Source organism: Vigna umbellata, chromosome 2 (genome assembly GCF_029865625.1).
Source record: "Vigna umbellata cultivar VRB3 chromosome 2, Vumbellata_1.0, whole genome shotgun sequence".
Taxonomy (NCBI): Eukaryota; Viridiplantae; Streptophyta; class Magnoliopsida; order Fabales; family Fabaceae; genus Vigna; species Vigna umbellata.
The window spans coordinates 34986962-35000901 of NC_142166.1; the positions used below are offsets into that span (position 1 = coordinate 34986962).

Sequence of the window (13940 nt, forward strand, 5' to 3'; positions counted from 1 at the left end):
AGGAATAAGCTAGAAGTTTGCAACCTCTAAGACAAAGAGGATTGTTAAGAAGTGCCTTGTTAGTTGCATGATTTTAAGAGAATTTCATATTTGTTTTTTTTTTAAATTAGCCAATGGCGGTTAGTTGATTAATTATTTTCTATTTTTTAGCTAAGTCATTCTTAATGGTTGCTATAATCATAAAATTTGATATTTTAGTGAGTTATTTTTAAATATATTTAAATTAAGTTGCATTTAATAAGAAAAGGTACCCAACCCATATTCATCCATTTTTATTTTATGGGATGCAGGAAGAAAAAAAAAAAACAAAAGGAAAGGAACGTGCAGGAAGAAACTGCCTAATAATAAACACTATCTGTCACTTCATGAAAGAGATAAAGGGTCCAATAATATTTGCATTAAAACCTATAAAAAACATTTATACTCTTCAACACTAAATTCACTTCATGAAAGAGACAAAGGGTCCAATAACATTTGAATTAAAACCTATAAAAAAACATTTATACTCTTCAACACTAAATTCATCCTACTAGATTCGATTCTAATGTTATGAAGGCATTGTTTCTCATTTCCCCTATACATGCTCTTTCTATTGAGTGAGAGGCGCAAGCAGATACAGAAAAATTTCTATAATCACCCTCAGCTATTTGATTTGTTTTCTAGAAGTGTTGATGAACATTATTTCAAAGTATTTAACCATTGGATTCCTCCCTTGTCATAGTACTAGATTAACCTCATTTTACATAAGTCATCATTGCCTTCAAAGAATAATTCAGCTGTCCCAGCATCTGGAACTGGACAAGACAGGTTTCAATTAACCCATTTGATTTGGAATAGGAAAATCATTGAAGCCCGTAATTATCATAACATAAAAGATTAATCTTACAAAGAGAACGAAAATCATTAAATCTCCTCAATTAAACGTTTGCCTTTGGCCTCTTCTTTATTGTTCAATTTTTCAGCTTTATTGCTCGACTGAAATTCCATGGCTGATGTCTTTTCTGCTCTTACAATGGCAGCTACAGAAGACCAGACTTCCTCTGGCTGCTCATGGACCCAACACATGATGAAATATATCTTCCTTTCTGCTAGCTTTATAGCCCTTCGAATCCCATCCCTCCGTGACTTTCTTGGCCTTTCTGATCTGGCCTCTTTTTCCCCTTCTTGAATCAACCGATGCATATCACAAAGGGCACACACCAAAGCAGAAGTTCCCAAACTAAGTAGACTGATTACATCATCAATGACCCTCAAACCAAATTGCAATCCTCCCACGTGTCTGTAAGCTGGACAGCATACCTGCTCCAAGGAATGAGAAAGGGCTTCTAGCACTGTCTCTGGCTGAGCACCTTGACCCAACACCGAGGACAGACTCAATACAACTGTGACTGACCCAAGGGCATCTGACCTCCAATCTCCATTGTAGAGACGAAGGGTGAAACAGTAGCTGTATAGAATATCAACTAGGTGAACAGTCAAAAGGGGTGATGGCTCCCTAGAACTAAGACTGCTTAGAGGAGGAAGCGGGGTTTCAGGACCGGTAGGAACTTCGCCGAATTCTTCACCTCCAATATCATCTGGCAATTCCTTCTCAGGAAGTAGTTGAACGAGCTGAGTTCCTTCACTACTGAGACGGATTTTTCTGGCAGAAGGCTTTGACCACCATGGATCCCATGGTTTAATCATCTTGCTCAATTCCCCATAAGCAATTGCTCTATGAAACTGTTTCTTTTCTTCAAGAGATAAATCATCAAAGCTGATTTCTTGTCCTGTAAGAATATGAAAATATATCAGCCTTACATTATGATGACATGGACATAAATCAGTTTAACTGCTACAGACGGAGCAATTAGAATACACGTTCAAGTTACAGCAGATAATAAGCAGCATTAAATAGGAACTTACCAGACAAAAGTTTTTCCATTGTCTCCTCGGATAAAGTTGAATCTGCAAAAGCTAAGGAAATAAGGGTACAAGTTTAGCTCCCTTCTCAAGCAGTAGAAAAGATAGCTCATGAATTAATTACTACATCTAACAGATCTTCTAAAGCAATCAACAAAAAATAATAAGAGTGCACTTTTTATAATTTATTCACGTTCAGTAGATGACTAGCCAGTCTGAGCTTCATTAATTATAGAATCCTACTAACTGAATGCTCCATAGACTGTCCATCAATTTTGCACGTTCTTGTTTCTTTCCTTTTCTGATGTTTTGGCTACATAGCAGGTGACCTCGGTAGCAAAGGGATAATAGATCAGCATCTTCCTGTTTCCTTAGCGACTTGCGGAATTCTAACCCTCTCTATAACAGTTGTTCCTTCTTTTCCTAGTCAATTGTCTCATTCTATCTTCTATAGATAAAGAGGCAGCAAGACTCCACTATTGAAGATTCTTTTCATCCCTAACTATTATTGGGTTTTTTTCTTAATAAAAATTACTTAATATATATTTTAGAGAGAAAAAAAATTCCTCCAATTAGGCAATGAAAATTTCAATAGGTTATGACAATTAATTACTCTTCTCTAACAAGCAATCAAAAGTCAACATTTTGATATTTTCTGATCTCTATTAGTGAATTTGAGCAATCAGTCACGTGTAGGAAGCAAAAGGTAAATTCATCTACTCTAGTAATTATATGAATTTTTAGAACATAACGAAGAATAGTTCACAGACATACTTTCTAAACCATCTGTTCTAGCAATATTTTACCAATAAACGCAAGACAGTACACAAACATAAGAACAGGAATAAACGCATCCAGGATAAAGTTGGATAATCATTGCCAAAAAACTCTTCAGGTTAAATAATTGCAGAAGATCCACCTTCCAACCAATTTTGAAGCATCTTCAATTGAATGCATCTCAGACTAATACAGCTGATTACAACAACCAGTAACATCAATTATGTCCTGGCCAATTGGATGGGTGCCAAAGAACTTCCCACGATTCATGTTTAGTCTTCAAGGAAGGCCAAGAGAAAAAAGGGCTGGTCAAAGAGAGAATTGAATAAAGAAGGACTATGTAGCAAGAAATTAGATCCATCAGTGGAGCTTTCCAACAAGTATTCATCTGAAAAAAATCATCCTTGTCCATTCAGTCAGATAAAGCTGTAACTGTTTTCTTGTACTTTTATAAAAGCTGTTTTTTGGTGTATCTAGCTTTAGGTTAGGGAGCATAGGCTGTAGCCTTCCTCTTTGAGATATACTAGTACTCATCTTTTTAATATATACATATACATCAGTTGAGTTGAAACCCTGTGATTGTTTGCTATCTCTAAATTCAAGTTGATAGGAGCTGGTCATGTTTTTCATTTTATGGTACTCTTACTAATGCAACTACAAAACTCAATTGGAAGTGTTAGAATATTTACCCTAATTATCATGATTATATTGTGTCTAGAGTTACCCTATTTATCATGATTATATTGTGTCTAGAGTTAGACTATTTATCATGATTATATTGTGTCTAGAGTTACCCTATTTATCATGTATTCTTGAATCAATTTATTTTTATAAATAGAAGATTATGAGAGGGTTCAATTAAGCCCTCAAGAACTATTTTATACTTTCAATCTCAAGTGGAAGAATTACTTATCTTGGTTGCTTCAATAGAGTTGTATTTCTCAATTCAAGGATACACCCGAGATAAAAATATGTTCTCTCTTGAGGGCTTAAACACCTCTACACTTACATTTATAGAAAACAAAGTAACTAATCACACTCCTTTCCAACTCACTCTTAGTTGGAACACACTTGAACACAACTCATACACACATAACTCATACACAATAACCAATAATTCTAACACTCCCCCTCAAGCTGGAGCATACAGATTGTATGTACCAAGCTTGGAACAAATAAACTCGATCCGAGGTCCCCTTAATGACTTAGTCATCACATCTGCGAGTTGGTCATTTGATCCAACAAACTCGATACATATTTCTTTTGACAATAACTTTTCCCGAACAAAATGACAATCAATTTCTATATGCTTAGTCCTCTCCTGAAACACTGGATTTGATGCAATGTGAAGAGCAGCTTGGTTATCACAATACATCTTCATACTCTGGATGTCACAGAAGCTAAGCTCTTGAAGGAACTGTTTCACCCATATAAGTTCACATGTTAGTGACGCCATTGTCCTATATTCAGCTTCCGCTGTTGATCGAGTCACTACATTTTGTTTCTTACTTTTTCATGAGATAATGTTTCCTCCAAGGAAAACACAATATCCAGTAGTAGATTGTCTATCAATAGGAGAACCTATCCAATCGGCATCACAATATCCTGATACCTGAAGGCTTCCTTTTTCTTCATATAACAGCCATTGCCCGGGAGCCTTTTTCAGATACCTTAGAATGCGAATGATAGCATTCCAATGGCCAACACATGGAGCTTGCATGAACTGACTAACCACCCCAACAACAAAAGATAGATCTGGCCTTGTAATAGTGAGATAGATTAGTTTTCCAACTAGCTTCCTATATCTCTCCGGGTCGGAGAATAACTCACCTTCTTCTGTTGTTAATTTTTGATTTGGGTCCATTGGACTCTCAACCGGTCTACAATCAATCATGCCTGTTTCTTGCAAAATATCCAGAGCATACTTCCTTTGGGAGATTACAACTCCATCTTTTGACTGAGCTACTTCAGTGCCTAAGAAGTATTTGAGACTTCCAAGATCCTTGGTTTGGAAATGTCTACACAAGTACTCCTTCAATTGAGATATTCTAGCAGTATCATTCCCTGTAATAACGATATCATCAACATATACAATGAAGTAAACACATTTCCCGAGAGACGAGTGATAATAAAAGACTGAATGATCTGCTTCACTGCGTTTTAGCCCAAATTTCTGAACAATGGAGCTGAATTTTCCAAACCAAGCACGTGGTGATTGCTTGAGCCCATATAGAGATCGGTGCAATTTGCAAACCATACCAGACTCCCCCTGAGCAACAAACCCAGGAGGTTGCTCCATATAAACTTCCTCCTCAAGATCACCATGGAGAAAGGCATTCTTGATATCCAATTGATGAAGTGGCCAATGACAAATTGCTGCCATTGCAAAGAACAGACGAATGGTAGTCATCTTGGCCACGGGAGAAAATGTGTCACAATAATCAAGGCCATACACCTGAGTGTACCCTTTTGCAACTAACTGGGCTTTGAGCCGATCAATGTCACCATTAGGGCCAACTTTAATTGCAAAGACCCATCGACAACCAACAGCCTTTTTGCCCGGGGAAGTGGCACAAGCTCCCAAGTATTACTGTGGTCAAGAGCCTGCATTTCAGCAATCATGGCTTGTCGCCATCCAGGATGATCAAGTGCTTCTTTCACATTTTTGGGTATAACCACAGAGGACACTGAGGATAAAAGGGAATAAAAGGAAGGCGACAATCTGTGATAGCTAAGAAAATTATAAATGGGATGACGGTTTCGAGTGGAACGAGTACCTTTTCTGAGAGCAATGGGCCAACCAGAATCATTTTCACCAGGAGGCGTGGCAGGAGGCGATGAGGGAGAAGAATCTGAAGGAGGAGATCCACCATTTTCTAGAAGAGGACTACCCATCGGGGTAGGAAGATATCAATACGTGGAGAGGAAGGTTCAGGAGGACCTTGAGCATGACTTGGATTGACATTGGCATTAGAGATATTGGACTCAACTACTGGAAGAGGAAGGACCTGTTGGAGGATATGGACATCTTGAACAAATGGAGAGAAGAAAGGTGTCCGTTCAAAGAATGTAACATTGGCAGACAAGTAGTACTTCTTGGTTTCAGGAGAGTAACACCGATACCCTTTTTGAAGCCGAGAATAGCCCAAAAAGACACATTTGATCACACGAGCGGAGAGCTTGTCTAGCCCCGGAGACATGTCGTGAACAAAACATACACAACCAAAAACCCGAGGAGGGGTGTGAAAGAGAGGATCATTGGGAAAGAGATGGAGAAAGGGACTTTATTATTGAGAGAGGAGGGCATCCTATTAATAAGAAAACAGGCGGTTAAGATGGCATCCCCCAGTGATGGACAGGTATATGGGCACCAAGCAAAAGGGTACGAGCAGTTTCAACTAAGTCTCTATTTTTTCTTTCGGCTATACCATTTTGCCGGGGTGTATGAGGACAAGTGGACTGATGCAAAATACCATGGGAGCTAAGGATTGTAGAAAAATTGGATGAGAAATACTCTTTAGCATTATCACTTCTTAAGATTTTAATCACTTGACCAAATTGGTTCTTGATTTCATTCAAAAAGGATGTGAAGATGGGTAACAATTCAGAGCGATCTTTCATTAGATAAACCCAAGTACATCTAGAATACTCATCAATAAAGGTAACAAAGTACCTAAAACCAAAAGAAGAGACGCGACTAGGTCCCCAGACATCAGAATGAATAATAGAAAAACTAGAATTACTCATTGATTGAGACTTTTTAGGAAAGACAGATCAAACATGTTTTCCTAGTTGACAAGACTCACATTCTAAAGTCTGAAGACCACTAAGTTCAGGACACATCTTTTTTAACTTTGACAAGTGAGGGTGGCCAAATCGGTCATGTACACTTTAGGGGGAAGAGCTGCAACACAGGATACCCGTGGACGAGATCCAAAATGGTATAAACCTCCAGCTTCATATCCTTCTCCAATCTGTCTCCCCGAGCCACGCTCCTGTATAACAAAAGATTTTGAATTGAAAGTTATTGAACAATGTAACATCTTGGTTAACTGACTTAAGGAAATTAAATTGAATGGACAATTAGGGACAAAAAGAACATATTTCAGAGTTAGAGAGGGAGACAGGGAGACTTGACCGACTCCCTTTGAACAAGTTTTAGAGCCATTTGCAAGAGTAATGAAATGGGGTTTTTCTTGGAGGGAAAGGGTTGAGAACAATGAGGTATTACCAGAGATGTGATCAGAAGCACCCGAGTCAATTACCCATGAATTTTGACCTTCCATGGATTGAGAAATACAAGCTGTGGATGTACTTGGGGATTAAGATGATTGCGCCAAGCTGTTAGACTTTAATCGCAAATACTCTTGATACTCTTCCTCAGTGAACTTGGAGTTGGAAGTGGGAGTTTCAGCCTTAGAGATATTGGCTGTTTTTGAAGGAAAACAATGCAAGGAGTAGCAGTTTTCTTGGGTGTGACCCATCCTCTTATAGTAAGTGCACTGTAGACGTCCCCTACCTCCACGTCCTCCTCCTCTAGTGCCCCGTCCTCCTCTTCCCCGCGTAGCAACCATGACAGATGGTTCCATTGTTTCAGGAGCTTCCTGAGATTGAGGCACTGGAACACGAAGAAGACGTGTGGTCAAGGCTTCCAAGGAAGGGACCTCATGACTTGTCAGAAGTTGATCTCTGATATGATTCAAATCAGGGTGTAAAGCACGGAGGATCATCACCATATAATACTTGTCAAGCTTCTTCTTGATGTCTTCCAAAGATTCCACTTCCAAGAACATTCTTAACTCTTCCACAGCTGCTTGGGCTTCAGTCATGAAGGAGACCATATCATGGTCTGTCATTTTGAGACATGCAAGCTTGTTTGTTGTATCATAGAGACGTTGAATATCATTTGCATAAATGCTTTGAGCTTTCTTCCTAAAAGAGTGACATGCTTTGAAGGCTCTAAGAGATATCAAAGGTCGGGGTTCCACAGATTGCCACAATAGGGCACACAATTGGAAATCTGTTTATTTCCATTGTTCAGCTTTTTCAGAAGGTACTTGGCTTCCATCCTGCTCAAGGTGGTCATAATGTCCTTGACCGAGAAACCACATTTCCATGGCAGCAGACCAAGAGAGGTAATTCTTTCCGTTTAGCTTTTCGGAAGTAATTGAGGGACTTCCAGAGAAAGAAAGAACACTTCCAGAAGCCATTGTTGATAAAAATAGGAGAGGAACCAGAAAGGAGCCAGAAAACCGAGAGGAACTAGAAAACCCTAGGGGTTTTTTAGGGTTTTCTTCAAGGGGAGCTTCTGGACCTCACTAAAGCAGGGTTTTGAGGGGCAGAGCAGAGAGAGGAGGTCCAGGCGACGGCTATGGAGGTGTCGCGGTGGCTTTCCGGCGGCCAGAGGGCGGCGCGTGAGCTGCACGCGCCTGTTCGCAGCGCACAACGAAGCGGCGCGTGGCGGAGCGTGGAGAAGAATCAGACGCCGGCACTGGTGGGGTTGGTCGTCGCGTGAAGAGGTGAACCAGATCCAGTGGTCGCCGGACGGAACAGTGACGGCGGACGGCAGCGGACGGTGGCGGACAGATGCGAGATGGCAGAGAACCAAGTTGAAGAGCTTCAAACTGCAGTTGACAGTTGCAAACAGTGGCAAGACAACCGCGGACGGCGGCAATGGGCACCGGATGCAAACAGCAATGACAATGCTGGTGGACCACTTTAGGACAGAAACCAGAGCAGGATGATCCTGCTCTGATACCAACTTGAGATAAAAATATGTTCTCTCTTGAGGGCTTAAACACCTCTACACTTACATTTATAGAAAACAAAGTAACTAACCACACTCCTTTCCAACTCACTCTTAGTTGGAACACACTTGAACACAACTCATACACACATAACTCATACACAATAACCAATAATTCTAACAGATACCATGACCATTTGGAGATGAAAGCTAGAACTATTTTCACTCAAGATAAACTTAGTGGCAAAGCTTGACTTCTATCTATGTGTTGTTTTATGGCAATCAATTGAGCCCAATGTGTTAGAAATACTCAAATCCTTCAAGACATTCTCTTTATTTTGGAAATGGCCCAATATATCTTTGCTAATGATAATCGTTTCCTTGATACAACTCTAAGAGCAGCCTCCCGTAAACAGACCAATCATATTATGCTCTCATATGTAGGAAACATATTATGCTCTCATATGTAGGAAAAGGTCCCTTGTGGCTGACTCATTGTAGGATGCCAACAAAAACTTAATAATTTATACATGGTCCTGATCTTTATCATGACAGTGTTGTGATTTGCATTCTCAGATATAATAAAGAAGTTACAGGAAAAGGATTATTGTATGAGGACAGTGAAAAATACTCAAATCTGAGTGTATTGTGATGCTGATTAGGTTGATTCTTTCATTGTCAAGAGGTTCACCATAGGATATTGCGTAATCATTGGAGGGAATATTATTTCTTAGAAGAACAAGAAATAAAGTGTTGTTGCCTGATCCAATGCAGAAGCTAAACACAGATCTGACTTTGGCCACCTATGAACTTGTGTGAATTAAGCTAATACTTCTAGAGTGGAAATTCTGTGAAGTTAGGAAAATGAAACCATATTGCCTCCAATCTAGTGTTTTATGAGTGAAATAAACACATAAAAATTGATTGTCATTTGTCATGGAGAAATTGTTGTCCAAGGAACTTAGTACTGGATTCATCAACACTAATGACCAACTTGCAAACATTCTAACTATATCTTTAAAAGAGTCTACAATTCAGTTTATATGTTTCAATTTTAGTGCTTATAATTTATATGCTCCAGCTTGAGGGAGATTATTAAATTAGGTGGTATTATTTTCCTGAACAGCTTTTATAAAAGTTGATTTTATGGTGTACCTAGCTTTAGAATAAGGGGCATAGGTTGTAACCTTCCTCTTTATGAGATAAACTTATACTTGTAGACACACACACACACCAGCTGAGATAAAACTCATTGGTTTTTGGCCATCTCTAAATTCAGGTAAAGCATTCTTACTGCCTGGACTAAAGTGCTTGCATTAACATCTCTTAAGCACCTCAAGAGGGATTCTCTATCTAAGCCGAGTCTCCAGGACAAACATGACACGAACTTAATCTTTCAGGGAAAAATTTCGTTCAGTCACATGTTCCACTGAAAATTAATTTTCAAAAGATCCCAATGGCTTTAATTGAAGCTTACCCTGTATCTATCGGGATAAATCTAGGCTGCTGTTTATATGTAATTACAACATGAAACAAAAAATATATGAATACGCTTCAGGAAATAAATAAAAACAAGAGTAAGCTTCCATGCAAAGATAGATATCAAACAAGAAAAACTGCAACAAATAAACTCTGGAACATCTAAAAGCAAGGGGAAAATATGGATGACTTACAATCCTCATCCATTTCCTCTTCTGAATGAAATCTTTTCAGTATGTCCAACATCTTGTTTTTGGTCTGTTCATCAGGCTGCATTTGCTGAAGCTCTTGAACTACATTTTCTTTCATGAAAGATTCAGTGCAACGGAGACTATGAGACTGTCAAAATTCACAACAGTTTGCAAACAAACAAGGATCAAGACTCAACGTATCTATAGAGAAAGTATGTAGTAGCATCCAATTTGCAAAATCATTTAAACCCAATAAAAGCATAACAGATTTCTAAAATAAAGCGTTCTCAGAATAGTCAGAACAGTCACCATAGTAAAGCAGGCACAATAAATGCAAAAGGAGATACAGAGATACAAAAGCATAAGGGGAGAATAAAAATGGTAAACAGAAATAACATTTATCCTCTGAATGTCTGTAAAAGTTGTAAATCTCAAAAAAATATTAAGACAACTTGCACCTAAACTGGAATATGCATACTACTGCCATGCAGAAAATATTCTGCTCCAAATTCAAAAGTAATCTGTCATATATATTCTTTAGCTATTGAGAATTACCATGCTAGTGCACATAAAATTATGGGAATCTAAAACTTAATCAATGATGTAAGGTTACACACATGCAGCTTCTATGCAAAGAATGAATCAAACTCTTACTTAACCAGCTCAAATCAACTTACAGACAACTACTGTACATACTTTGTAACATTGGAGGGAGCAGTATCGCGAATTGCATCGAGGACACGTGTACTGAGAAAACTGCTTCTGGCATCTGTTGCAGTATGAAATGGAATAAATGAGGACAGCTTGATCTAAAAGAAATTGAAAATATCTAGTCATATTCAACCTGCAGAATAAACTACAACTGAAAATTATAATTTTTATGTACACAAATATCAACTGATAGAACTAAGCGTGTTTCCAAACAAAGTAAGAATCGGAAAATAAATTAAAAAAACAGCAAAAAACGCTTCTTGATCTTCATCTTAGTATAATGATAAAAAAACATATATGTAGAAGAAAACTTATAATAAGTTGAAGATGAACATACACGTGGCAGATTATCCGAATAGGGTTCGGCGAAGGAGTAGAAGATTTGGCAGAGGTAACTATATTATCAGCCATGTCCGGAAGGGTGTTTTGATGTTTCAGAATATTCAGGAAATGTTGGACTCAATTGAAATCGAACGCATAGGTTTCACTCGGTTGTGATCAGAATCTGCAAGCAGAAGTAAAAGAACACTAAAGCCAAAAGTTGGTTTCTAGAATAAGGTAATAGACGTAGACCCTTCCGTGGCTAAACACCAAAGCTACAACATTACGTGTAAAAAACAAGAATTTAGAATGAAAATAAAAAAGGTGAATTTGTGAGGTGGCATGTTGAGTAAGAGAGATACTTTAATTTAGGGAAACAGAAAAGAAAGAAAGAGATGTGAGAATAGAAGAGACGGTGAGTATTGCAGGGTGCTATGAGGGTTTGCCTGTGTGGCGTGAGTTGAGAGGCATTTGTAGTTCCGGGGATGGCTGTCCGTGTGGGAGCGGCGCGATGGAAACATAAAGGGAATTGAGAGTACAAGTGCAAGGTGAATAACAGAGAAGGCAGAGGCGAGGGCTTGGAGCTGTGGCGGGAGGCGCGTGGTTTTCGGAGAGAGTTGTGGCTCCGGTGGTGGTTGACTGAGCGGCCGCGGTGGTAGTAGCAGAGAAAGGTGAATAACAGAAAAGTGTTGGATGGGAATTGCAGGGAGGCAGAGAGTAAATGTGAAATTTACGATGTGGTATTAACAAACAACCTCTTCTTGGCTTCTGTTTTCTTTCTTTCCCTCTCCTCTCCTGTATCAAACGAGTCGTTTTTTAATATTAAAAATAAAATTTCATATATAATTATATATTTATATTATAAAGATATACAAAGAAATATACATTTTTAATTTTTAATTTTATCTTCTTAATTACTATTTTTTAAACTTAAATAATTATTAATGATTAAAAAATTATTTTTAAGTTCCATTAGTAACTACATATGCATTATTTAGTTTGGTTAAAAAATATTTTTAATTTAAAAAGTTTTACATAACTTTTATGATAAGGATCATGTTAAAAAACATTTTAAATGTTCACTTGTTAGTCATGTATTGGTCGGTTTAATTTTTATTTTATTTTATTTTTAAATGTTGATGTGGAAAGGTAAAAAGTTTTAGATTTTCGTTCTTTCTCTTTCATTGTAAATTTACGTTATCTTCTACCTTTTATTTTGATTTTGTTTATCTTTCTTCCATTTTCATTTTTCTTCTCTCTCTTTTTTTCATTTATCTCTTATCAGACCACCATCTTTTCTGGCGATTGAACTTTTGACGATCCTTTTTCCTTTTGTTTCACAATCACTAACATGAAGACATTGTCGTCTTTTGTTGTGGTGGTGTGTTTGTCAGATTCAATGTTTACCATTGAGACAACTATCTCTTTTCCATTTTTTGGGTTATGCATTGCGAAATAGAAACCTTCGGTGACTTTGGTGATGAGAGCAAGTATGTTTGTTATCCTTTTTCTTATTTTCCCTTTCCTCTTTTCACATTTTTCTTTCTCCTTTTACGTTTCCTCTTTAGTTAATTATCTTTTGGATTGTTATGACATGCTAAGTTTATTTTTGACGTGCAACATTCTTTCGAAACCAAGTTAGTTGGTGCTTTGAATCGAAGATTCACTCCAGAGTAGAGGACCTTCATAGAAAAAATACCATTTGGTTGATTTTAAGAGTTGCATGACAATGTTAAGATTGGTAGGAGTGTCTTGAATGAGTTATGTGTTAGATGGGTTGACTCGAGGGGTGAGTTTTGTTTTAAAGAGAAAAGTATAGAATTTAAGGAAATGGATGTGTAAAGGCGTAGGAAGGAAGGACGATGCATCCCTATGTTTGATATGGTCCCAAATAGTAGTGATATGTGTGTTAGTTTTTGTTTTTAAATGAGGTTCACAATACAAATATTGAAGGACACATTTAAACTGAATATGAACCTAAAACTTATAAAATGTCTAGAAAAATAAATAAAATCTATAACTTTGAGATTGAAAATTAAAGAGAACCAAATCGACTAAATTTACAAGAGTATCAGAGAAGAAGTTCACATATTAAAAAAATTGTATAAACAAGAATAATAAAGTTAAAATATGAAAACATTTGTAAAGAACTAATCATATTACTTCACTTAGGACAAACAAAACCAAAAGGAGTGGTAACACGTGACATATGTGATATGACATAGACTAAAAAATTGTCCATATTCCATATTGGTTTATCCAAATTCAAAGTAGCAAGAATATTAAAAAATAAGCACATTTAATTTATTAGATTCTAACATATAAGTGTTTGAACCAAGGTAGGAAAAAACTCATAAGTGTTTGAACTAAGGTAGGTGAAGTCTATGATCATTTTTGTCTAAGTCATGCCAATTGATGCACACTTGAGTGGGGCAAAATGTGTTTTGATGCACTAGACACCACTAATAATGGGAAACTTGGGTCATCCATGCCAAAAATGAAAAAAATCCATCCAAATGACATAAAAAATGACTTTGGGGAGTCAGGTTCTCCCAAGGGCTCATTGTTGATTTGTACAAAAAGTTGAACGTGACTCCTCAACTAGGAGAACCTGACTTTCTAGAGTCATTTTTTATGTCCTTTGGATGATTTTGTTTTCATTTTTTGGCATGGATGACCCAAGTTCCCAATCATTGATAGTGTCTCGTGCATCAAAGCAAATTTTGCTCCACTAAATATTGTGATGAATAACAATGACCGACGATCTCCACCTTGATAATTTGGTGAGCATGAACGAGAGAAGAAAAGGAAGA

General features: G+C 37.5%; 1 protein-coding gene across 1 annotated transcript; it reads right to left on the minus strand.

Annotated features, from left to right (window-relative positions):
• Positions 1–808: 808 nt before the first annotated feature.
• On the minus strand, positions 809–11917 carry LOC148203868 (uncharacterized). The gene is made up of 5 exons (XM_088106620.1): positions 11144–11917; positions 10792–10864; positions 10099–10243; positions 1906–1956; positions 809–1769 (listed from the first exon to the last, which is right to left on the minus strand). Exons 1-5 carry the CDS (start codon positions 11215–11217, stop codon positions 904–906), a joined length of 1209 nt encoding a protein of 402 aa, XP_087962746.1. The 5' UTR covers positions 11218–11917; the 3' UTR covers positions 809–903.
• Positions 11918–13940: the final 2023 nt, after the last annotated feature.

Bases quoted from the DNA above. Each gene is read 5' to 3' on its own strand.
- LOC148203868 (XM_088106620.1), bottom strand. From the start codon at position 11,217: ATGGCTGATAATATAGTTACCTCTGCCAAATCTTCTACTCCTTCGCCG. The intron at 10,865-11,143 runs GTATGTTCATCT...ATACTGCAACAG, and splicing joins ATTCGGATAATCTGCCACGT to ATGCCAGAAGCAGTTTTCTC. The intron at 1,957-10,098 runs GTAAGTCATCCA...TTATTTCCTTAG, and splicing joins AGAGGAAATGGATGAGGATT to CTTTTGCAGATTCAACTTTA.